Raw genomic sequence first — 26,061 nt, forward strand, 5'->3', positions numbered from 1 at the left:
CTAAAGGCTGTTAAATTCACATTTGGAAGGAGATTCTGATTCTATTTTAATACATCAGATAAGTAGCCTATATTTTTTAATTATTTTTGACAAACACACAAAATGCTGTTTTTATTATTATGACAATTGTAAAACAAAAAAATAATTGGGCTTTTAATCTCTCATAGGTCTGCATAAGTGTGAGTACACACAATTGACTGTGATTTGACTAACACTGTAGATATGTGAAATTTTTTGGTTTACACGAACAAAAAATTGTATTTAATATAATTAGGTACATTGGCCTGCACAGGGTCAGCTAGAAATTAAATGAATGGGTGGACGGATAACTACATCTGCTTATTAAAGTGCGTTCCTCAGTGTGTGCGCTTTAAAAACGTATCCGGCTGCTTGCCGTAGTTAATTGTAAACACGGAAGTTACGTTGAGTCAATGCTCTGTCATCATGTGCGAAAGGGAATTTTGGTCACCTAGTTTTCACAATAATTTTCTAAGAGCATTTTCGTACTCTTACCAATTACCAGTTGGGTTTTAAATATTGAACTATATATAACTAGTCTATGCAGAGAGAGAAAAGGAATATTGCAACCATTTTGACTGAAAATGCAAAGGAAGCTAGCTAGTGTTAACGTCAGCTAACGTTAGATACCGTTAGCTTAGCAATTTTCTAAAAAGAAATGGCAGATAAAAAAGAGAAAACATTTAGGTTTGTGATCGTGGGAGGTGGCATCGCGGGTGTGACATGCGTTGAGCAGGTGAAAATAAATGAATAAGTAACACGTTAGGTCTAACGTTACACAGAATACATATTTTAACCTAGCGACAGGTGCATGTCATGTAGCTTGTTACTTAACATTAACCTTAATCTTCATTGACAGCTGTCATCCCAGGTTCCTTCAGCTGACGTGGCCCTGATTACAGCAGGTCCCCATATCAAAGCAGTGACCAACTATAAACAGGTCAGGATGTTAATGGTGTTCTGGGGGAGCATTATAATACATACACATATTGTATATGTGCACTAACAACTGACAAGGTTTGTTTCCCACGAGGTCTCCCATACAGTGAATGCATGGATGGATGTATTTTAAGTCATCCACCAAATGATGACAACATCAGATATTAAAACTTGTTTTGTTTTTATTTGACATATCCTCGTTGGTATTACTTTGTCAGTGACCTATCATTCTACTCAATTTGCACTCAATAATCTGTTCCCTTTTCCTTTGTTCTCCTTGAAAAGGTTTCCAAGACACTGGAAGAGTTTGATGTTGAGGAGCGACCATCCAGTGTTTTGGAGGAGAAGTTTCCTAACCTGACTGTCATCCACTCGGCTGTCAAATCACTTCACACACAATCACATGCAAGTAGCTATTTTTCAGAGTGTAATATAAATTCATAGATTCTAACGGTGTCTATAAATACAATCATTTAGTATTTTATGTTATGCTGTGTTTACATAACATGTGTCTGGTTTGGTATTAGATTTAATAAGAAAATGTGCTAGTAATATTTGTATGTAACTAACAATTGTAAGTAACAAAAGCTACACATGCTGTAATTCCTCATTAGTTGTTTACTCATTATAATGTTATGATTTCATACAGTGATTTTCTGCAACATATCTCAACTTATAACAAAGGCTTTTTTGTGACTACTATCTGTCTACTATCGCCACCTTGTGGACATGTAACCACATGTGGTCTAAGTGCAGTGTAATAGGACTGTGATTAGACTATGAGTTTTATATCCAAAATCCAACACTAGTTTGTGAAAAGGAACATTACTTTCCCAAAGTGAGAAGAGAGAAACAACTTTCAAAGCTTGATATAAAAAATGAAGTCACTATTTCCCTTTCTTCTTTCTATTTTCAGTCAGTGGAAACTGCAGATGGCCGGGTTTTTGGTTATGAGAAGCTGTGTATCTGCAGCGGGGGCAGACCCAAGCTCCTAACCCAGGACAACCCTTATGTCCTAGGGATACGGGATACAGACAGCGCCCAGGTACAACCCCATCACTCTGGATGTTTGTATTGTTATTTAAATGCAGCCCTGAAATACTTTAGGACATTAAACTGATAAGACCTTCTTACAGTAGCCAGAAGCAGTTTGTCCAAAGAAAAAGAACACCCTCCACTTCTAATTTGTTGGTGTTTTGGACATTTTTTCCCCCTCCCCGTTATTCCTGTGAATTTGATGTTCCTGCTAAGATACAGTAAATTCAACAGAACTGGACCTTGACTCTGTGTGCAAAAGTACATTCTTAAACATACAGTAGCAACAAGTGCAGCTGCTACACTATCTTGTCGCATTTGTTTTAAAAAATGAAGGCAATAACAGACTGCATACAGTTCTCTAATTTTAAAATAGAAGTTGTCTAGACATGTCCTTAATCTACAGTCAAAACAATTGAACTGAAAACATAACCTCCTTAGTAAGGGGTTAAAGAAAACAACACAAGTTGATGCTTAACAGCTTTCCCTGTTCTGTGTTGCAGGAGTTTCAGAAGCGGTTATCCAAAGCTAAGAGAATCGTTGTTGTTGGCAATGGAGGGATTGCCTTGGAATTAGTGTAAGTAACCTATAACCAAAATACTGAAACTAAATTGTTTAGTTCAAAAAGGCATTAGGACAATGTGTGATTTTGTTCTTTGTTTTCTTATCGGAATTAAAATGTGTACGTTTTTCAGACTAAAGAGCACTGAGCCTACATGAAACCCCCTTCATATAACCTCACCACCATGTTCAGAGATCATTCACACTGTCCAGTCATCCAGTGTTTCCAAACATGTTCTGTTTAGGTATGAAGTGGAGGGCTGCGAGGTGATCTGGGCTGTGAAGGACAAGGCCATAGGAAACACCTTCTTTGACGCCGGGGCGGCACAGTTCCTCATCCCAGCACTGGAGGCGGACAAACCAGAAAGTGCTGCCACCTGTAAGAGAACTCGCTACACCACAGAAGAACCAGCACCTGGAGCGTCTCAGACCTTCACAGCAGGTCTTTGTCTTAGGTTTAGTCCAATGCCTGACACGTACATTTTTCTCTTCTTCCCTTATGCTACAGTAGAATCTGTCCCAACATGATCATATTCTTGTTTTTGTGTGTTCATTTCCAGATAGAAACTCACGAAGGCGTGGTTCTGGTCCTACAGAGGCTGGCAGTGCCCTCGGTCCAGACTGGCATGAAGGAATAGTTCTACGAGGAACAGAGCAGGTGAGATAGTGTGTGCATTTTGTTACTGAGAGCCTCTGTGCCAATCCTAAATCATGGAGGTCAGCTTGTCCCGGGTCTCTTCTCTCTGCCGGCGTGTGTGTTCAGGTGTCCCGCAGAGTTTCACTGGAATACCAGTGTGAGGTGGAAAAGATCTTCACCTCTGAGGAGCTGCTCAATTCCCCACAGCAAACACTCCGACTCGAGAATGGTGAGAACTAGACATGCTGCTCGGATCTGAACTCTGACTCATCCTTTCCTCCCTCAACTTTTCAATGCTCAAGCTTTTCTCTCCTCTCAGTAGGATCCTGGCCAGTTTACATCCAGCTCACTAATGGAAAAACATTTGGCTGTGATTTTGTTGTCAGTGCCACCGGTGTCGTGCCAAACACTGAGCCATTTCTCAATGGCAACAATGTAAGTAAACCTACCTTTTTGAAAAATAAATCATATTTGCTTTGGGGATCTAAACTTAGCACAAACAGTAAGGAAATTTATGTTTGGTAGATTATTTCTCTGTGGTAATAATGCTTTTTGGCAATAAATCTTATACCGTTGGAAAGCTTGTTTAGTTCCCTTTCAAGTGGTGCCCCATTTGTAAGGAACATGCATTTGTGGGATGAGCAGCAGCTCTGAGTATGGGGGTTGCGCCCATGAAAAAATTTGCCAAATCTTCTCTGCTAATGCCAAACAGCTTTTTCTGCCATTGACTCGTTTGGTGTTTGGTGGATTGGATGATTCTGCCTACGGCAGTTGGATCACAGGGTCAAAGTGTGGGAAGACACGGAGAACGCTATACTGATTGCTGCACCGATAGAGTAACACCTTTTGGTGGAGGCAGTGTGATGGTGTGGGGCAGAATCTCCCTCACTGGAAAAACGAGGCTTGTCATCATTGGAGGCAATCTCACTGCAGAGAGATATAGAGATGAGATTCTGCAACCAGTCGCAATCCCATATCTCCACAGTCTGGGACCGAAATCTATCCTCCAAGATGACAACGCTCGCCCCCACAGGGCGGGGTTTATCAGAGACTACCTCCAGAATGTGGGAGTGGAGAGGATGGAATGGCCTGCCAGCAGTCCTGACCTCAACCCAGTTGAACACTTGTGGGATCAGCTTGGGCGTGCTGTTTGTGCCAGAGTGACCAACACAACCACGTTGGCTGACTTGCGACAAATGCTGGTTGAAGAATGGGATGCCACCCCACAGCAGAGTGTGATCAGGCTGGTGACCAGCATGAGGAGGAGGTGTCAGGCTGTTGTGGCTGTGTATGGTTCTTCCACACGTTACTGAGGTTCCTGTTTGTGAAATGAATAAATTGTTAAATTGCCAATATGTCTTGTTTTTTCAAACTTCAATCATCCAATCCACCAAACACCAAACGAGTCAATGGCAGAATAAGCTGTTTGGCATTGGCAGAGAAGATTTGGCAATTTTTCATGGGCGTAACCCCCATACTCAGCGCTGCTGCTCATCCCACAAATGCATGTTCCTTACAAATGGGGCACCATTAGGTCTGCCATCGTATCAATAACCACGTCTTGGAAAAAATTGCGAGGGCAGGCATATAAAAATTAAAGCTCTAATCCAAAGAGAAATTAGCTCTCTTTGGCCCCCAAGTCTTTTAATCAACGCTGCAAGTTTGCATCTTCTTGTACACAGTTTGAAGTTAATTAATGCAGTCTCAAGGCAGCCTGTAGATGTCACTAAAGGACAGATTTGCTTTTATTACTCTTAAGGTGGAATTCCCCCATAATGGAATTCCCCCAAGTATGAATCATATACTGATTCTTAATGATGATCACTTTTGTTCGGTTTTACGATTTAGTTTGCACTGGCAGATGATGGCGGCCTGCACGTAGATGACCACATGATGACATCAGAGCCAGATGTGTATGCTGCAGGAGACGTGTGCACTGCATGCTGGGAACACAGCCCTTTGTGGCAGCAGGTAAACCAATCATTGCATCAACCTGTGTTTTTCCTTTTTTTCAGACTTTGCATCTTTAGAAGCTACAGTACATAGGATAGTGCCTGAGTATTTGCCTTTTGTCATCCTCCACATCTGAATACTTACTGTGTAAAGATGCCATCTCTACAAATGTAAATTATTAAACACAACTAAAGTGATTCTGTCATCAGTCATTAAACATATGCACTATAAATCTTTTACTAAAGGTGAAAGACGAACATGATATTCTTAATATGAGTTAATGAGTCTGTTTTTTAATTCAAACAGTATGCAAATTTACAGCAGGATAGCATTGCAAATGGTACAGAAACATGTCTGTGAAAATATATAATAAACTTGTTTTGGCCTGTACATTTTTTGCCGGATATAGATGTGTGCAATCAGCACTACTATAATTCCCCTGACAGTTTGTCCTGAAATGAGTCAATTTAGGTCATCAAGACAACAGTCTTGTGTGGCCGGGTTAGATCAGTTGGTAGAGCAGGCACACATATATAGAGGTTTACTCCTCGGCGCAGCAGCCGCGGGTTCGACTCCGACCTGTGGCCCTTTGCTGCATGTCATTCCCCCCCTCTCTCCCCTTTCATGTCTTCATCTGTCCTGTGGAATTAAAGGCCTAAAATGCCCCAAAAAATAAATGCGTTCCACAGGCATTAGCCGGAGAGCTAAACAAGTACATCTCATCAGGGTGTTGGAAGAGTCCACGTAGCATCAGAAAAACAGCGTTATATTTCCTCTATAAATTTGAATCTCATTCGGTGTGTTCAGATGCGTTTGTGGACGCAGGCCCGTCAGATGGGCTGGTTCGCCGGCCGCTGCATGGCGGCACACGTCCTGTCAGAACCAATAGAACTGGACTTCTGCTTTGAACTCTTCTCACACATTACCAAATTCTTCAACTACAAGGTGCGTGACATTTTACTGCAGGGTGGCTAAAGTTGTTCAAATAATAACTAATATGTTAATCATCTACTTTGCAAATTATAACCACGACTTTCAAGACCCTTTAAGGTCATTTCACACCGCTACTTAGTGTCCTTTGGTCTGTACCTCTAGGCTCATTCACACTGCATTTAAATAACTTCCTCATTGCTGGTCATTCCACAGGTGGTCCTGCTGGGGAAGTTCAATGGGCAGGGCCTGGGGCCCGACCATGAGCTGCTGTTACGCTGCACCAAAGGCCAGGAGTATGTCAAGGTGATAATGAAGAGAGTAATAACATGTATAAGGGCTGCTCGATTATGAAAAAAAAATCCTAATCACAATTATTTTGGTCAATATTGAAATCACGATTATTTAAAGCTATAGTGCGTAGTTTCCGTCTCCCCCATAATGAATTCCAAGTAATGACAGCAAAACTGTTGGTGCGTCCACATGATACAAGCCTTCCGTGATCGCGCACCACCCCCACCCCTCCTCCACGCAGTTGCTAGTAGCCAGGGAGGACACGGAGGATTAAAAAAACATGATGGACTCTTCAGAAGAGTCACTTATCTTCACTTGAGTTTCCGCGAGTGAAAGTCATTCAAGCCATTGCCAAATGAGTTGCTACAAAGCCAATTAAGACTATCAGCTCCACACAACTCTCTCTGTATTTCTCAGTATGGCTGTGTTCAGAAGATTGTGGCGTCCGGTGACTTTCGCGCGTGAAGATAATTACTTTTTCTGAGAAGTCCATAATGTTTTTTTTTTTTATTTTAATACATTATTTCTTGTACAATACGTGCATGTGTGTTTGTGTATTTGTTTGCCACTCCTTATTCTTGGTACTAGTAGCTGTTTCTTTTTCCAGTCAAATGCCAGAATGTACTGTAAAAGTTAGTGAGCAAGTAACCGCTTCCCTCACACTTTTCTGCGTTTAGCAGCCTCCTTTTCTCATCTTTCATCTCACCTCCCTCTATTCATCTCCTGATTGTTATTATGATGGCTCACGCTTTGTAGGCACATATGAAAACCAGTGTGTGGTTTGGGATAGTAATCTACAAGTTGAAATTTGCATGAGTCCTTCTGGTACTTTAAAGCTTTAGTGCATACATTTTTGATATTAATAAACATCTGTTACGTTCAAGCCATTGCCAAATGAGTTGCTACAAAGCTAATTAAGACTATCCGCTCCACACAACTCTCTCTGTATTTGTTAGTATGGCTGTGTTCAGAAGATTGTGTCGTCCGGTGACTTTCCTGCGCAGAAACTCGAGTGACGATAATTACCTCTTCTGAAGAGTCCATGTTTTTTTAATCCTCCAGTGTCCTCCTTGGCTACTAGCAACTGCGTGGAGGAGGGGTGGGGGTGGGTGCACGGTCATGGAAGGCTAGTATCATATGGACACACCGACAGTTTTGTTGTCATTACTTAGAATTCCTCATGGGGGTGGCAGAAACTACACACTATAACTTTAATATAAAAAAGGTTACGCACTAAAGCCTTGACACGAGTACTGTGTCTTTTGGTAAGATGTTGCAATTATTAAACAGTGAAATAGTTAAACAAATCCAAAGTGAAAACACTTTCAACTTTGAAATTGTCCCTAAATACTTTTCCCATTTGAACATTTTTTTTGTCATTCAGAACACATGACAAAATAAGAGTTTGCTTGCGAAACGTAATGTGCAAAATAATCGTTTCTCGATTACTCTGTTTTTTGTAATCGTTAAAAGCCAAAATCGTAATCGCGATTACAAGTTTGATTATTTGCACAGCCCTAAAGTGTATGCTCTCGTGTGTTAATGTGTGCAGTGTTTTTTTAACAACGGCAGTCTAATTTATGTGTGACTCATTTACCAATATAAAGGTTAAAGATTTATTTTGCACACAAAGTAATGCCTGTCTTGTGTCACAAGTTGTTAAGATCCTGTTAGACATTCTTGAAGTGCCAATGGCATCATGAAATTTGCCATTTGAATTTTTGTAGCTGTATGAAAGAAACTTTTGTTCTTCCTGTGGGTATGATCGAATGCTGCTAATGGGCCAAAAGCAAAACAGAATCAGTTGGTTATTTGTTAAAGTTGTAGATGTAGATGTCTTCCCTCACATGTCATCAGACTACTATAGAACTCATCACATCTAGACTCATTTCACACAAGTTACCCATGTATTTTTGTTCCAGGTCGTTCTCAGTGGAGGCAGGATGGTTGGAGCGGTGCTGATCGGGGAAACAGACCTGGAGGAGACCTTTGAGAACCTGATCCTCAACCAGATGGATCTGACCCCGTACGGAGAGGAGCTGCTCAACCCTGACATTGATATAGAGGACTACTTTGATTGAGCATGATGGGTGTGATTCAGGAACATGTTGAGCCTGAAGAATGTCTACAGGCATGAGAAGGAAATGTGCATTCTATTATGTCCATGCTGATAAGTGTCTTTTTTTTTTTTTTTAGTGGCAATGAGAAGTAGCTGTCTGATGAAGTAGTGATTGTCTTTCTTAATCTTATAAAAACACTTGTACATTTTAAGAATATATATTTGCTTTAAAATAAATTATTTTCAAAACCAAGTGTACAAAATTAGCACTTGAGTGTTATGTTTAGAAAAGGCTTTTTCATTTAGTTGTAGCATTAATGCAAATCCATCACTTCATACACTTAAATGAGACAGTTGCAGGTATGAGACACTGTCACTTTTTTTTAATCAGAAGAATGCGATATGTTCAGCAATACATGGTGGTGAAGAAAGATAATTGTTTTGTTGCTATGTTGTCTTGATCAAATTTCCACCTAAACTACGGCTCCTCCTCCTGTGCCCCAGCAGGCGTTATAACAATAGACATCAGGCTCACATCAATGCTGTTTATTGTTCCTTGGATATGTTGCTCTTGGAGATTTGAAAATCCACGTTTAAAAGGACAAGAAATATTAAAAGCTGAGTGGAAAGAGTCATCTCCGCAAGGACAATTTAAACACCCATTTCCACTTGTAGGTCTGCCTGTAGATTTGTGTTTCGGAGTTGTGGTTTTTTGTGTCAGTGGTTCACTGACAGGTACCTGCCCACATCGATTCAGCTGCTACCATTGGCTAATAAAGGTTGATATGGCAACCTTGTGTTTGTACTCGCAGAGCATTAAGCGAAACATGTAAAAATCAATATGTGTAAGGCAACAATAATTGTGTAATAAGCCTACTAGTAGTGAGGGTTAGTTACTGGGGATGTGTTCCTTTTCTTTTCCCAAAAATTATCACTTTGGAAATAAGTCTCCAAAAGAGACTGAAGAAATAAGGGCAATAAACATGAATAAAAAGCACTCATTTTCTTAAACTGATAAGGTATCTCTGGGTAAGATAACACCCTCCACTTAGCTCAACTTAAGCTGCTCAGTGGCCATCAGGAAATGGCTGACTGATTGCCAGGGCAGCTTTCCCAAAGTATAAGTGTGTACCTGTTTGGGTGGAGAGCAGAGCAGTGTTTATAAGATGAGTCAACACTGCCTGTGGTGGCACACATACCAAGATATAATTCAAATGTCTATCAGATATTTGAATCAAGACAATTGGTGCAATGAGATCCCTTGTACTGTTTTACACAGTATGTTACCAAGCAACAAGTCAGATCTGGCATGAATTTGGATGCCAGAGTGGAACAAACATGCCATGGTCAAGATGGAAAATTACCAGGGCCCATTGATATGAAGTATATTTAGATTTATATATTTAGAGGGACTATGTCTCTGCTATGGGGACAAGCACAGCACAGCTTGATTTATGTCCTTAATAACAAATTACGCAATGCAATGCGGGATACGACAATTGGGTAGAGTTTTAATTTAGTATGTTTTTATGAGGCCAACAAGCAACAACCACTGTTATGTGTTCATAAAAACATGAACTTTCTCATGTTCCCTTTACAGCTAACAAAACCGGTTTAACTCGAGTTGAAATGGGTGTACCCTCTCTGTGTTGGACTAACAGACCTTTACAGGTCTGACATTTAAAATGCTCATACTTGACACAAAGCTCATTTCATTCAAGTAGATTACGGATGTGGCGTCAGAAGCATAGTGTACGCTTGTATATATCCACCAAGGACTAGCGACTCGAATCACCAATGCGATGTTTGTCATATCTTTGCTTTGTACTCGTATATGTCTTATTATAGTTCATGTGTGTTGTTTATGTCTGCATTACATTGATATTACTTTGTATATTTATATGGGGTTTAATGCTTAAGCCCCGCCGACGGTGCACGCTGACGCTTTGATCACGCGCTTCTGGTGAGTCATTCGACAACGAGCACGCATCAGGAGAACATTTTTTTTCTGGTGGGTGGGATTTGGTAAGAGGCGTTGTCGCACACCAACAAGCTCTTCCAGGATTAGCTATATACCCGCCGCTCAGCACACATTTTCATACATTGCACATTTAGGCGCTCGGTGCAGCACACTAATCGTCAGAGTTTAAAATATTCCAAGAAATAAAGATTTAGCAATGGCCAACTACATTCACGTACCCGATGAAGCTCCCGCTGTGCCCAAAATAGATGTTACAGTGGACGAAAGCGACTACAGATCTGGTGCACTGAAGCTGTTGAAGGAGCTGAGACCGAGCTGGAAGCCATCTGAGGTCAAAGTGAAGGTGCCGTTTATTTCATTTTAAACAGTGTCCTGCTTGTCTGCTTGGTATCTGTATGTCTCCACGTTCCCCCATAGCTTACATTATTTTCTTTGAAGTTAAAGTCGTTTAAAATGGCGAAAAACTGATGTTAGCTAGCAACGTGTTCTCATTGAAAAACTCACGTTAACGTTAGCTAATTTATTCTAGGAGCAAATGACACACGAAACCAGCTATTATAAGGACACCACAGGCACCTGAAATGCCAAGATTTATGTTAATGTCGCTATAAAGTAGCTGTTGACATTCACGGACAGATCCTCGCTATATTAACGATAAAGCCCCGAAAAATACTGCGGTAAGTTTCATTTTCCCCCGCCAGGGTTAATGTTTTGTCTTTGCAAATAGCATCTGCGTCAGTGGGAGTTTCTTGCCGCTTTTGGCGCAGAGTGCAAAACCAGGCATACCTGTTCATCTGAGTGACTTTATTGACGTTACACTAAACTTGCATAATAAATAATCATCCGTGTGAATGTTATGTAAGGGACGAAGTAGCAATTTTGCCTGGGGGTAGTTAAACAGATAGAGGAGAGGTGTGTCTGTCAGGTTAGCCCACAAGTATCATCTTGGTTCGTGTGCCCTAGGCCTAGGGCCTTTCTGGAATTCATCATTCGATTGTTCAGGAGGCTGAGACGCTACTGTGTGTTAAGTGTACATTCTGTTCTTGTTAACTTCTAGATCTAGAAGAAATACAGATGACTATCAGAGCACTATAGACTACTTTTATTTACTTAATGTTATCCGATAAGTGTCCTCTTTGATCTGCCAAAGTTAAACTAATTAAAATAAAGCAAGCAGTAAGGGGAACATTGTGTCCTAACGTTACATTACATTATTCTAGAGAAGGATGGTGAGACATATGCTCAACATTACAGCCTGGGCAGGTACCCAGAACGTGCATTATTTGTCCTTTCCAGTAACAGACTGGGGGCGTGACTCCACTTGGTAAACACAGTGAGGATGGGAACTGGTCACATGCTTCACCGCCACCCTTGCCTATATTCATCAATGAGGGCAAAGTGGGAACTCAGCAAATGCCTGCCATTGCTTCCTCATGCAAAATAAAATTCCTGACCGTCCTGTTTTTCTCAGTCAGTCCCTTATAGAGTAAACAGTCAGGGCTGGTATGTTCCCACCTCTCCCAAAAAGCCCAAGTTCAGCTTAAATCAACCCAGACAAGCCCTAATTTGTTCAATGTTACATTCATTCCTCTTCTCTCTTTAGTGTAGCTTGCCAGATTCTGACTCCTCTCAGAACTTATGTCATACCTAAAACAATGTAGGTTTTCATGCACGGTACTTAAATAGCATAATGTGGAGGATGGTCCCACTGTCGTCTAACTGTAGGCGTTAAGCTAGATTGTTGAAGCACAGGACAAATTTATGATTTCCCACTTGATTCACCTGTTCTCCACTCTTTCCTCTATTTGTCTCTGCAGTTTTTCACAGATGGGATAACCAATAAGCTGCTGGGCTGCTACGTGGGTGCAGTCATGCAGGATGTGGTTCTGGTCCGTATTTATGGCAACAAAACAGAATTGTTGGTTGACCGAGAAAACGAAGTAAAAAGTTTCAGAGTACTACATGAAAACCGCTGTGCCCCACACCTATACTGCACCTTCAACAATGGTCTTTGTTATGAATTCCTGCAAGGAACTGCCCTGGAGCCTGAGCATATTCGCAGCGCACCTGTGTTCAGGTAAAATAAAAATGTCCTTTGTTATGCAAGAGTGTTTTTTTGTCTCACTTAAAAATTTGGGTTGTCAGCTGTGCCTACCACACCGATGTTTGTCGTGCTGGCTTGAAAAGACAAACACACAGGCACAGACACAACCACACCCACACACACTCCTTCCCAAAATGTAAATGGGTATACAGCTGTCTGGTCCAGTCCAACCTGTACATCTAAAATGTTTTAATTTTTTTTTGGAAAGAAAGAGAAATCCTCCCATTTTCTGTCTTTTCTATCTTGCAGTCTCATTGCCAGGCAGCTTGCCAAGTACCATGCCATCCATGCCCACAATGGCTGGGTGCCGCAGTCTGACATGTGGCTGAAGATGGGAAAGTACTTTGCTCTCATCCCCAAGTACTTTAAGGACCCTGCGCAGAACGCCAGGTGAGGCCATGTAGACTGTGATGTGGCTGATAGACTGTCATGTGCCCTCTACATGTTTTCATGACTCACTGGACAGGCTATCTGCAAGTTTTCAAGACCAAAAAAAATTGCACAATGGTACTTAGTAGAGTAGAGGCCGATTTCCAGTTTCACCGGTACGAGGGTAAACCGGTTTGATTGTATGTAAACCGATTGAACAGGCATTTGTCACTATGACACCTTCTGGCAAATACAAAGTAGCCTACATTAGCAACCTGTGCTGACATTGTCACGGCACTAGCTTCTCAGTAGCTTAGCTCTTTTATTGATTAAGTAGTGCTGTAGCGTCCACACAAGCTTTGTCTCTTGTATATTTCTGTTCTCAGTTATCTCCACGTGGAACTATGACTCCCTACCTCTCTTGTCAGTGAGTCATAAATGATCCAATCGACCCCATCATGTGCAATGGCACAGCATAATAGTTTCCATTATCAGTGGTAGATGTCTTACGTGTCTGAGGAAGTATGTGGAATACATTTCAAAGTGTGACTTCACTTTACGGCTCTGGCCTTCCTAAGACATAACAGAGTGAACATCAGTTTCTCTCTACAGCATGAAACACCCTAAAAATATGAACATTTTTAATTTATCCTATCAAAACCTCCAATATTATAAACAAGGTCAGTCTCAGATTGTGCTACTGCTTAGTTAGTAGGTGTGTGTGTGGGGGGGAGGGCGGGGGGTAGATACAGTATAGTATTATAAATTGCACATGAGAATTTAACTTTTTGGTACTAGAATAATAAAATCAATTGCTTTTTCAGTCTAGATTAGAATTTTACTTTTAGATGAAACAGATGTTGACAAAGTTTTCCGTTGGGAACATAATTTGAAGTTGGGGGGGAAAAAAGGTAATAAATAGCAACATATCGCAGAATATCGAAATATGTTTAAAATATTATAATAAAGCAATATTATCGTATCGTGATAATATCGTATCGTGGGGCCTCTGGTTATTCCTACCCCTATTAGTTAGCACAGAGACTCCTTATTTATTTTTTTAAAAGATTATTTTTTGGGTGTTTTTAGAGAGAGAGAGAGAGAGAGAGAGAGAGAGAGAGAGAGAGAGAGAGAGAGAGAGAGAGAGAGAGAGGGAGAGAGAGAGAGAGAGAGAGAGAGAGAGAGAGAGAGAGAGAGAGAGAGAGAGAGAGAGAGAGAGAGAGAGAGAGAGAGAGAGAGAGAGAGAGAGAGATAGAGAGAGAGAGAGAGAGAGAGGAGAGAGAGAGAGAGAGAGAGAGAGAGAGAGAGAGAGAGAGAGAGAGAGAGAGAGAGAGAGAGAGAGAGAGAGAGAGAGAGGCGCAGGTCAGAGTCTAACCCGGGCCCGCTGCGTCGAGGAGTAAACCTCTATATATGGGCGCCCGCTCTACCAACTGTGCTATCCGGGCGCCCCAGCAAAGTGACTCTTATTTTGCTTTGTTACTTTTTTACTTGTATCAATCTGGCTTAAGCTAAAATAATTACAGGTATAGTATTGCTTCACTATTATATTATCTAAATATGTACTGTGTGTTACATATGTTTCCCTCTATTCTGGGTGTGTCAGTGCCAACGCAAAACAATACAGGTGCGCTATGTGACAGGCAAATTGAGCTTTGGTGGTTCTAGTTGCTATGGTTGTTGTAAATACGCTGTAGTGAGGACTTGAGTAAAGTCACAAAATCTTTGATTCTAGGAGTAAAATTGGGAGGATTTCAGTTGACCTTTTATTATTCTTTGAATGAAGCTTTTTTTTTATAGTTTTTGCTCGAGTTAGGTTTTTTGTGAGACACAGCTGTTACTACATACACAATTGTAGCACAAAAGAATGAATTAGTTTTTCTTTTTACTCCACTTTTGCCACATCATCGCAAAGCATCTCTGTAAAAAAAAAAAAAAAAAAAAAAAAAAAAATAGAGAATGTTATTTGTTTCCCTCTCTTCCCTTTTTTATGCTTCTTAATCTCCGCTCCTATTTCTGTCCTCACCTCTTCTTCTTAGTCTGCTTTCAGGTTCCCTGTACTGACTTTACCTCAATCTCTCCTCCTTTTAATACTCGTAATGCTTCTACCTCTTTCAATATACAGTATTCACCCTATTTAACTCTGCCCCCTCCAGGTTGAGTATGGAGGTGCCAAGCCCACGGTGCCTCCGAGAAGAGCTGGTGTGGCTCCAGCAGAGCTTGTCTGTGCTGGGCTCCCCCGTAGTTCTCTGCCACAACGACCTGCTCTGCAAAAACATAATTTATAATGAGGAGGCAGGTGAGTATTAACTGCACAAGTGTAGTCATAGACATTACTGTGTGACTGAATTGTGTTGTAGTGTGAACTGCATTGGTCTCTGCACTCAGGTAGGATTGCATTAAGTGGACTTCCTCAACCCTAGTCACATGCTTCACTCATTGTCAGTGTTTGCATTGGGCTGCAGGCGTAGAATTAGAACGGTCAGAAAGGACAAACCTGTGATTTGGATTTGGGTTTGCTCTAGATGGAATCCTCATCTGAAACAGGGCAAGCACAACACAAATGAAAGTTGTGCGTTGATTAATGGGGATTGGAGGGTGGGGCAAAGTTATGCACATCTGCCTCCAATCCATTTAGCAAATATGTATTAAAGCAACAATTTGAGTCTTTTGGCTTTCAATTTCCTATATGTTTCAAAACCTTGGAGACCCCCTGTAATGAGGCTTGGTTGAGAAGTGCTGTTTCTGATATGGATTTCACTTCTTGTCGTTCTAATTCTGTGCTGAAAACTTAGAACGTAAACGACTGTTGTCAGCCTTAACAAACTGCCATTACATCATTCCACATGCCAAGTCTTTGTGTTATTGACAGCACATGTTTTTGGTGCTTTAGCAATGTTTGTTTTTTTTGATGGTATGAAGGCCAAGCAACCTGTCCTCAGGCAAACTTATTAGCTTGCTTTTGCACTGAGCGACTTAAATTATCCTGGTCAGTGAGACTGTACCAGTCAGTGAAACTGTTCTAATCATTGTCATTGTAGCAGAGGACTTTCGGGTTAAAAGGGTGAGAACAAATAAGAATTTGGGGGGGGGGGGGGAACAGGGTTTTTTATGTATGTGGGAGGTGGGGTGGGGGTGTTGAGCTGCCAGTCCCCTCGTCGGGTTGCGACGAGGGGCGGGGCCCTTCTCACAGCTCCTTGTGTCTAGCCTTTCTCTCCTAGGAATGACAGCCGAGGCTGTGGCTGCCCTGCGCCACCCTGCCCTGGGGAGGCAATGGAGAGCGACAAACCTCACGCACAGTCGGCTTTGAGGGCCCTCACGTAGTCTGCCCACTGCTCAGGCTAATCGGGATGAGTTCATGTCAGCAGTAGGAGCCACGTACCTACCTATTTCCCTCCAATGCTACTCGCCCACCAGTTGTCCCTGTGCCAGTAGCAAGGCTACTTACGATGCTGGTTATTACACAAATGTTTTTTTAATGGTTTGCACTGGCTTTGAATCACTCTGAGCACCAGCCAAATGCCTGAAGTGTAAAGCTACTTTCCGTCACTGCTCCTCACTTCTCACTGCGCAGACCATATAAGTGGAAGGATATGTCTGGCGATATTCTGTATTTTTCTTAATTTCAACAAATCCCATGGAAAATATCAAAACCAACATTGAATTGATCAGACTAACAAGTCTTGCCTGTGTAGCCAAACCCCCATATAGCTAATTCCTTGGTGCCATAGAGCTCCATTATTGTTCAGGAACAACACAACAGCCAGCCAACCTCTTCCACTGGGTGACATGATGAACACAAACAATGTAGTTTACTTTGAGTCAATACTTCATGCACCATCACGCTGCTATAAATAAACTCACTGTTTACTTATGTTTTAGTAACATTTGTGGAAAATTACAGCGCTCTGCTGTTTTAGGAAACAATGAAGCCTTTTTTTTTTTTATATACATAAAAGTACATTTGTAATGAATGGGCTTGGGGCTGAGAGCCACAGAGCGGCTGGGGTAATTGAATAGCATTGTGAAAAGGATTAATGCATTGTTGGTTTTAGTCCTTTCATAGGATTTGTTGTCATAACAATATAGAATATCATCAGCTTTATCCTTTGAAGCTGAAACATGCCTCTGCAAAAATGCGGAGAAATGCATTTGCCTGAGCACTAGTGGGTGTAACGGGACACAGAAGTCACGCTTCGGGTTCATACCCCGGTTTAGGAGTCACGGTTTGGTGTGAGTTCGGTACAGCAGGAAAAATGCGGTATCCGTTTCTTTTCATTTAATTTAAACAGACCGTAGTGCAAGTGTCAAAGACAGACCCAATCCTCAAGCTTGGGGTTGGAAGCATTTTGCCCACTGGCAACTTTGGTAAACTGGTTTCATTATAAAAAAAATGTATTCAATATTTTTCCATTCACTTTTCATTTAAATAACCTATGGCAAAGCGAACACCCCGTCCTTGCCTTATAGGCTACACAACTCTCTCTCTGTTGCGCTGACCTCAGTACATGTTGATAACGGCGTACGGCTAAAATTTTCCGAGCGGAACTCGCTTGTGAACTTTGGTTCCGCATTACGTGCGTCAACGCGTTCTGTGTGTGTGCGTGAGCACACCGAATCGTGACCCCCGAACAGTGACAGTTTGTTACGATTACAAGAACCGGTAACAGCCCTTCTGAGCACACAGAAAAAGTGTACAGGTAACCATAGCTCACAGAGAAGTAGACGTGCACACCTGCAGAATCTCATTTGAATCTGTGGTTTTGCATTTCAAACAAGTGCTGACGTGTTCAGCAAGGAAAGAGAACCAGTTTTACTGGGATTGGGCATATACCCAGCATGGAACTCACTTAAATTCCTCTACATACAGTTGTAAAAAATACAACATGCGAATATATAGTTAATGAACAGTACAGATCTTTTGTACAGACATTTAAAAGACAGTGCCCAACATCCAGGCATATTTGCTGACTTGCAGAATCATGTTTCAGACTTCAGTAAGTAAGGTGAGGTTATCAGTACTTATAGTATTATTGATTAAAAGCCAGAATAGAAAGGAATTTCCCTTTCTCCCAGTACCTCTAGTTTAATCACATTATGTCTTAACACTGCAAACACAACTAGACCACACCTAGAGATGACAACCACAATGGAATGGACACCACAATACAGTCCAGGGACTTCAGCTCCAACAATAATTACTACATTACTGACCGCGCCCAACTCAAGCGGTCTAAACTGTCGAAGCAATCTCAGTCCTCATGTTTCTCCGCACTTAAAGCTTTTTGTTGCCTTGAAAAAACAGCATGAAAAGAGACTGTACAGCTACCACGCTGCTTCCTGTCACTCCCCCACTGTACTTGTCTGCCACACGCGACAGCAGAGAAGCCACCACTTCCTGTATTGATAAAACCATAAACGGAAGTATTGGAAGCTCAATCATGAGTTTTGCAGAGATACTGTTAAGTTTAAATCTACTCTCAACAACTGCTGTATTACTTCTCTCTTTTTGTCTCTCTTTATCGTGTCTCTCAGTCTTCACTACAGGCTGCTTTAGTTTCCCTGCCCCTTTCACTTTACTCAGCTGTTGCAAGAAAAATAAATACAACAAAACTGGGTCCCAAGGGCCACAAAATCAGCAGTTTAGCAGCCAACAGGAAGCGTCTCGAAGATTCTGTCATTTGCAGAAGCTGCAGAGGTGTCACAGTATTGGGTTCACGGTGGACCAATGAGACGGAAGCATTGGAGGGGAGTGTTGTGAGAAGGGGAAGTGGGTTTGCATGTGTGAGGAGGGGGAGGGAAGAAAAGGAATGGGAGTTTGGCAGCAAGGCCTGATGTTTTTCGAAACTGTGCGTGGGAGCAAGAATGGGTAAAAGACAAATATGTCAGTGTGAGAGTGAGCATGTGTGAAAGATGTTTGCCCCAACCTTTTCATCTGCTGCACAGGGGGGGCTATAGCCACTGCCTGGAGGTGTTCAGTTGTGTCCCGCTAGGACCTACACGCCGGCTGGTAACCCACCTCAAAGTGTCTTTTTCTGTAGTCCAGCACCACCTCAAAAACTAATGTTCCATATGTTAAGCCAAAGAAATTAGCCAAGGCCAAAACAAAGCAGAAAAATATTTAGGAGTGGAGATATTTGATAAAATGTATTGTTCTTTAAACAACCGGGCTTGTAAAAGTAAGGGTTTGTATTTTGAGACCAACCACCACCATTTTTATATCAATGCTTCCCTCTTTGTTCATTGTTAATGCCGACACCTCATATTTTCACCGGCCTTCAAATGCATAAACAACACATTCTTTGACCATTCCTCTCCATGCACAAACCTGAGATTTAAAATTTTAAAGAGACACTTTTTTCAAATGTATTTTAAGCATCCAAGCTGTTCTTCTAGAACACTGACTGCAGGTTGACTTCAAACTGTATGGGACCCATAAACATCACACTATAAAATATAGTATCTAAGAGCTATAAAATAGTGTATCTAAGAGCTATAACTCCAGTTGTCTCTCAGTTACTGACGAGTACATTGTCTGTTGTCAACAAAGAGAGAGCATGTATCAAACAGTGTGTTGCTGTACATTTGTTTTGGCAGCTCACTGTACTTTTCTACAGACCAGTTTTGTGTCTCTTTGTATTTTACTATCTTCCTCGCTTTGTCCCTCTGCTTTCTTTGCCCTTTCACCCCCATTTCTTCAAAACATCACTTTGACTTGACCATTTTTCCCTTTTATTCTCTGCATGCTTCCAAAACAAGCATTCTCTGAAAAAGCCAGGTGTACTCAATTTTTGTTCCCCCTTAGATTTTTGTATGCGTTTCCATGTGTTGCGTCAGGATTTGCACATTTAAATTTTTTTTTTGTTAATGTATCCCGGCTGCCTATTTTGTGGTCTTTGTGGATAAAAAGGCTGATAAGACGGTTACTAGTACATCTAATCTGTTTACCAAGATATCATTGTAAATAATTGCTCAACCTCATGAAGATGCGCAAACTATATGTTCTTGAATGGGTTGTTGCCTTGTAGTCATAAAAAAACACATTTACATTTACTTCAGCATATATATGTTGACTTTGACTTCCCTAAATCTTAACAGCATGATTGTATTTGATCTAAACAGCATTATAGTGCACGTGTAGGAAGTGTTTGTCAGTAGTTCATTTCAGAAGAATACCTTAAGTTTAAACATGTCTTTCTTAATTCCCTTTTTATTTCATTTCCTGTCCTGAAGTCCCCCTCTACAGTCTACTTTCCTCAAAATGCAAGCTCTTACTCCTTGCCCCACAATCGGCTAACTAGCCAGCAAGACCAGTCAGACAGGAAGAATGTTACAGTATGAAATAAAAGCCTTGACATTCTGAGTTATCAAAAGGGAAAAACACATCATAATCATGTTATGTCTGCTTCCTGTGTCCCTGTCTAAACAACACTGATTCTCTCTCCAGGCAATGTAAAGTTCATTGACTACGAGTATGCTGGGTACAATTACCAAGCCTACGACATTGGGAATCATTTCAATGAGTTTGCTGGTGAGTATGACTTGTACTGATTGACTTGATGTGTAAAAAAGATGTGTGTATGAAATGTTCACTGAATCTTTAACTTGTGTGTGTATGTGTTGCAGGCCTGAATGAGGTGGATTATAGTCACTACCCAGAGCGGACCTTTCAGCTGCCGTGGCTCCGCTCCTACCTGGAGGCCTATAAGGAGCACAAAGGCCAGGGCAGTGAAGTAACTGACAGAGAGGTGGAGATTCTTTATGTCCAAGTCAACCATTTTGCCCTGGTAAGCATTTATTTTTATTGTACATGCATTATAGATCACATTACATTATAGTAAAGCACAGTCTCCAATGTCGAGTTTGAAAGACCAACATGGTGACCGTTTCTAATTGGCAGATGGTAGTTAGTTGTCTGAGTGCATTTAGGCCTATATATCCAATATGGCTGCATGATTCTTGGTAAAAGGATTGTCCTGTTTATTTTTGCTAATCTTCTCCTTAATTATCTGTTGTCACTTTTGATTTGAGGAAGGAAATGAAGAAGCACAAATAAGTACAGTAATGGGCCTAACACTGAGCCTTGGGCAACCCCACATGTAACCTGCAAAAATTGTGACTTGCAATGATCTAATTATTTGAACATATTGGTGCCTTTTCCCAAAATAACTACTTAACCAGTGAGCTACCCCTTTAATTCCATATCTTTGCAATTTCTCCAATAATAAGGCATGGTAACTTTTTTAAGATCCAAAAATACCGACACTGTATATCATTTATTTTCTATTGCAGTGGATATTAATATTGTTTACATTAAGAATTTACCCCAAAGCAGTTACATTAATTACGTTTTTATTTGAAAAACACACTACAGCAGTCAACACAATGAAGTGCAACTCTACAGACTCTACAGTCAGTGTGTATTGTGAATTGTGAGTGACCAGTGCGTTCTTTAGTGCACAGGGTGTGGTGCAGATGAGGTATATCCCTAAAGTCATATATCCTGAAAATGGCTATGCCAGTTTTTACCTCTTAGAAATTCATGTTATTTAGCCTCCGATGAGCTAGCATGATATGGTACGCGTGGATGCCTTTGATCGTCTAGTTTTAATATGATACAAATATCTTTTTTCTAGCCTTAAAACGCAACAGCCTCTTAATGACTGTAACGTTGGCTGAGATTGCATGCGGTCCTGTGGGTCTCTTACTGGCAATTTTCACTGGATGCGGAACGTCTCCGGAACGTCGATGGAGTCATTAGGTTTCCATGAAAGTCAATGTGTGTATTTCCACGACTGCAGAACGTCTGCGTCCCTACTCCGTCCCAGTTCCGTCAGTCCGCAGCCCTCCGGAGCAGATACGCAGAGCTTCTATTTTTGACGGACGACGGAGAGCTCCGCAGCAATTCAGCACAATTCAGATTGTGCGGGACAGGAAGTCGAGCACAGAAACAAAATGAAACATCCGGTTACTTTTCAAAATAAAATACACCGTGCTCACGGCAGGTCATATTTCCCTGCACTACACCTTGGAAACACAGCACAGAGTTGTTTCCCCTCTACTCTGGATGGAAACAAACGGTTGTTGGTTTTGTGGTTCTGTTTATAGAAACTGCATCCTGTTATATCGCACGAACATACGTGAACTCGCGAGATCTCGTGGTCAGCTGGCCGCAGCCGTTACGCAACAAATCCGGACCTGGTGGGTATTGACAGACGGCGGAGCACGCAGCCGTTCCGCAGCGGAGCCGGTCCGCAGACGTTCTGCATCCTGTGGAAATCCACGGTCAGGGTTAAAAGATCGATTTTGGATCATTCACTTGAAGATCGATATGAATCGGAAAATCTACTTTTTTTTGTCAAATCCAGCACTAATAGTCAATTCATGTTAGTCTTGACATACACTGTATGGTCAAGGAAATTCATAGAATTGAAACTAAACACTTGTAGAGCACAGTGAGCTTGCTGGGGGATTATTCAGAGTGGATTTTCCAGGCCTGCTGCCAGGTGTTCGGTCAGAAAACATGGATTATAGTGGATTATATATAATTATAGAATGATGTGGTCAGAGTGATGTTAGATATGACCTGGGCTACCTGCTCTGAATATGAGAGATGAATGTTTGTGATGTGCCCGCTGATGCGATCTGCATATGGGAGGATCGCCTAACGACAACTTGAAACCCTTCTGAGGCTCAGCGCTCTCCCCTGAGCCACACTGTGCCTTGTTTACTGTAAAGAGGAAAAGAGGGCAGTGTGGAGGATGGGCAAGTGAAGCGGTTGCCTTTCTGTGTCAGCTTTTTGTTGTTGTTGCCATAGGGCTTCCGCTGGTTTTGTACATGCTTGAGTGTGCTGTATTTGGTAATTAGACACGACATTTGCTTTTAGACAGTGAATACACGCTAATCCTTTGTGTCTCTGTGTTCTCCTTCTCCTCTGTGTCTAGGCATCTCATTTCTTCTGGGGTCTCTGGGCTCTGATTCAGGCCAAGGTCTCCACCATCGACTTTGACTTCTTGGGGTATGTTGCCATCTTGAAAAAAACCATCATTCATACTTTATCAACAGCTGGTTTTATTTTTGCGTTGCCAAGCAGATTTCAGTTATTTAATCTTTTTTTTTTTTTAAGAACATTTGAAGCATCCATACTGATATAATTTGTGTCATCTCAGTGCACAGTGTATTTAAACAGTCTGATATGTTTGCACTGGTATCCATGTAGCTAACATGTCACCTACATTATTATCTTATCGCTGACACTGCTCTTCTCTCTGTGTCTCAGATATGCAGTCCTGCGCTTTAACCAGTACTTCAAGATGAAACTGGATGTGGCTGAGCTGAATTTACCCGAGTAAAAGCCCCCGCCCCCTCATCTTCTCCTCCTCCTGCTCTTCCTCCCTTCCAATCTGCTCTGAGACTCACATGATGACTGCAGAGCGCCCTGTAGGGTTTGTTAGTAGGAAAGCGCCAGACTGAGAGTCTTTCCTGTTCAGTGCCTACAGGGTCCCTCTAAATGTCCGTATCTCTATAGATTGAATGGACCACGACCTTCTCCATCCAATGCTGTCGCGCCTTTGTAAACTGGTAGCCCAAATCATTTGTAATGTGGGCATATGTGAAGTAGACACTTTTAAGACCTGCTACAATGTGAAGCCCACATGGCTGAATTTATTCTGGTCATTTCAATTATTCTAATATCAACTGGGATATAAACATGATATTGGTGTATTTTATTTGTATAAGCAGCTTTTCTTGTAGCTCAAATTACTAAGTTGGTAGTGGAATGTCACCTTATTCACCACCAACCTATAGTAATCACTTACATGACTGACCGGTGGCCCAAACACTAATCTGATCACCTGGAGACAGCTTCCTCATACTGTATGTGCATTCTAGCCAGCCAAGCTAATGACCAAATTTATATTTACATGAAAGCAATACAAAGCCTTCTTTGTTTGCTAAAGAACCAAGATGAAAGAATAAAAAAATAAATTCCAACATGGAAAGGCCAGTGCTGGCCCTAAATCCCACGTGAGATGAGTCACTCAAAAACAAAACAGAAAACGAAAACAAACTTGTGGCCTGCCTTGTGACTCTCTTGTTTTCATCAGCATCCTGCGCATGGGTGGTGCACCAGAATAGCTGTGCAGTCATTGTGCTGTGTAGTTTGGTAAGGACTTGTGTGTTTTGACTTGCTGGACTGACGGTAGAACCATTGAGTTGTAAGGAGAGCATCAATATTTGTACTGCATATCAGTGAGCGGTCTTTTGACTTGAGGGAGATTTTCACTGTAATGTGCGTTTCATGTTTGTTTTGACACTTGGCTTTTGTCAAAGTCTTGACTGGGGACAAGCTTGCATCTCACTGTAATTTGAACATTCCATGTTCATAATGCTAGATAGGTAATTTGGTTGTAGTTCACATGGTAAGTTAGCAGTGCTGGGGACGTTATTCACTGTGACATTGACTGAAAGGCATGCTGTACTAAACGAGACCAAACAATTATATTGTCTGCTCCGTGTCAGGGAAGGTTTGGGAATCGTCTCTAATATTACAGAACACTGCTGTTCAGTCCTAATGAAGTAAGTTTTTTTTTTTACACTTTTAGACCAGTTTTCACTCCCGTGTGTGTGTGTATTAGGACAAGTGTGATACGGCCTTGCTGACTGTCAGATTGCTGAGCCATTATTGGTATGCACATTTTTAAGCGCCCAATGTTGAAAGAATTTTGGGGGAAAAGAAAGAAAGTGGAGTTGGTTGCTTACATACATACATACTGTTTTGTTAAAAACATTGTAATGAAAGTCAGCTGTTAGTGGGACCTGAGGAGCAAGAGCACCATCTGTTGGAGAAAAAAAATAATGGCTGCTGTCGGTGACTGTTCTTGTTATTCACCTTTGACCTTCATGTTAAAATGTTCATGGTTTTTAAATGAGCTTTAGGAGGCCCTTTTTGAAAAACTAAAACAAGTTAATCTCTTGGTTACTTTAACAAGCCTACACCAAAGTGCTGACATCTGTTTTTTGCTTGTACATAATGCACACTATCATTTTCCATGTAGCAAAAAAGAGAATTAGAATAACTATTATAGACTTTTTATACTTGTTGTTGAGGCTGAGGTCTTTGAGAGTGTGTAGATGTTTGCTAATGCAGTAGCAGATTACTATTGGGGCAAATATAGCATATTTTTTAAAGAAGAATTACAAAATTTAAAGTGCCAGAAGAGCACCTGATTTTTTTCCGAGCAATTTAAACATGAGCGTTACATGTAAAATATGATGAAACACGTTTTCTTGTTTACTCCACAACAGTCTGCAAATCGCATGTTTGCCCAGGTATTCTCAGTTGCAACAAGTTTGCAAAGCTCCGTGAAGAGCCATTACTGACAAGACTGGTCCATGTCTCATGTTCACACTCCTCTGCCCGTGTGCCTGTGAAAGCTCTTGTTTTGAAATTACGGGTTTGAAGGTTAGGCCTATTATTTTCTTTATTTTAGTGTTGTGTTTTTCATGCTGTAAAAAAAAATCTAAATTAAGATGGAAGAATTAAGAAGTAGTTTGTTGGGCCTAATATGAATTTAAAATATATGTTTATATTTGGTGGTAAAGAATTTTGATACGTTACTGGTTTAACTTGAGTTGGAGGAACGAGAGAATGTTTTCTGTTGGGTTAGTAGTAACTATCAGACTACATTTACACAATGCGTGAAATTGAATGCACTTGTCTAATTTGACTGCCACGTAATCAGAATGGTTAAAATTTTATAAATACTGCTGAAATATTTCCTATATGCTTTATTTCCCCATCCATCTGAAATGAATGCTTTTTCACTGTACATTATACATAGGCCATCGTAGTACTGCTAAAAATATGAACCTCCACTACTATTTAACATTGTACAAAAGTCTGTCCTAAAAATTCTCTGGCCACTTTAGCATATGTTTATATGTACAGTAATCACATTTAATAATATCCTTGCTTGTTCTCAAATGTCAATGAATGTACATAGAGGGAGTTCTTTTTTTTTTTTTTTTTTTTTTTTCTAAAAGTTGCATTAAAGTGAATAATTGCCTGGGGTAAGAGTTGAAATAAACAAATGACATTTTCAATACTGTAAACATGCTTTGAGAAATAAAGTCTATTTACCCTTATCTGTTTCTGTCTTTTCTTGTGTCAACTCTCTCTG

The 26,061-nt window shown here is 41.0% G+C and overlaps 2 protein-coding genes across 3 annotated transcripts; both read left to right on the forward strand.

The window, feature by feature from the left end:
* The first annotated feature begins 404 nt into the window (after window positions 1–404).
* On the forward strand, window positions 405–9,218 carry pyroxd1 (pyridine nucleotide-disulphide oxidoreductase domain 1). 2 transcript variants are annotated; one of them, XM_031306377.2, is made up of 13 exons: window positions 405–754; window positions 878–958; window positions 1,243–1,362; window positions 1,874–2,002; window positions 2,496–2,569; window positions 2,799–2,995; window positions 3,114–3,211; window positions 3,317–3,419; window positions 3,510–3,625; window positions 5,039–5,161; window positions 5,951–6,088; window positions 6,290–6,379; window positions 8,290–9,218. In XM_031306377.2, the coding sequence occupies exons 1-13, from the start codon at window positions 677–679 to the stop codon at window positions 8,446–8,448; spliced, it is 1,506 nt and encodes a 501-aa protein (XP_031162237.1). In that variant the 5' UTR covers window positions 405–676; the 3' UTR covers window positions 8,449–9,218. The 2 variants fall into 2 exon arrangements, with proteins under 2 accessions (XP_031162237.1, XP_031162238.1); XM_031306378.2 differs by having other exon boundaries at window positions 3,513–3,625.
* Window positions 9,219–10,444: 1,226 nt separating this feature from the next.
* etnk1 (ethanolamine kinase 1) lies at window positions 10,445–26,026 on the forward strand. Its single transcript, XM_031306441.2, has 8 exons — window positions 10,445–10,750; window positions 12,225–12,484; window positions 12,761–12,901; window positions 15,034–15,176; window positions 20,325–20,408; window positions 20,504–20,664; window positions 22,822–22,895; window positions 23,157–26,026. Exons 1-8 carry the CDS (start codon window positions 10,604–10,606, stop codon window positions 23,227–23,229), a joined length of 1,083 nt encoding a protein of 360 aa, XP_031162301.1. The 5' UTR covers window positions 10,445–10,603; the 3' UTR covers window positions 23,230–26,026.
* Window positions 26,027–26,061: the final 35 nt, after the last annotated feature.

This window comes from Sander lucioperca, chromosome 20, assembly GCF_008315115.2.
Source record: "Sander lucioperca isolate FBNREF2018 chromosome 20, SLUC_FBN_1.2, whole genome shotgun sequence".
Lineage (NCBI taxonomy): Eukaryota > Metazoa > Chordata > Actinopteri > Perciformes > Percidae > Sander > Sander lucioperca.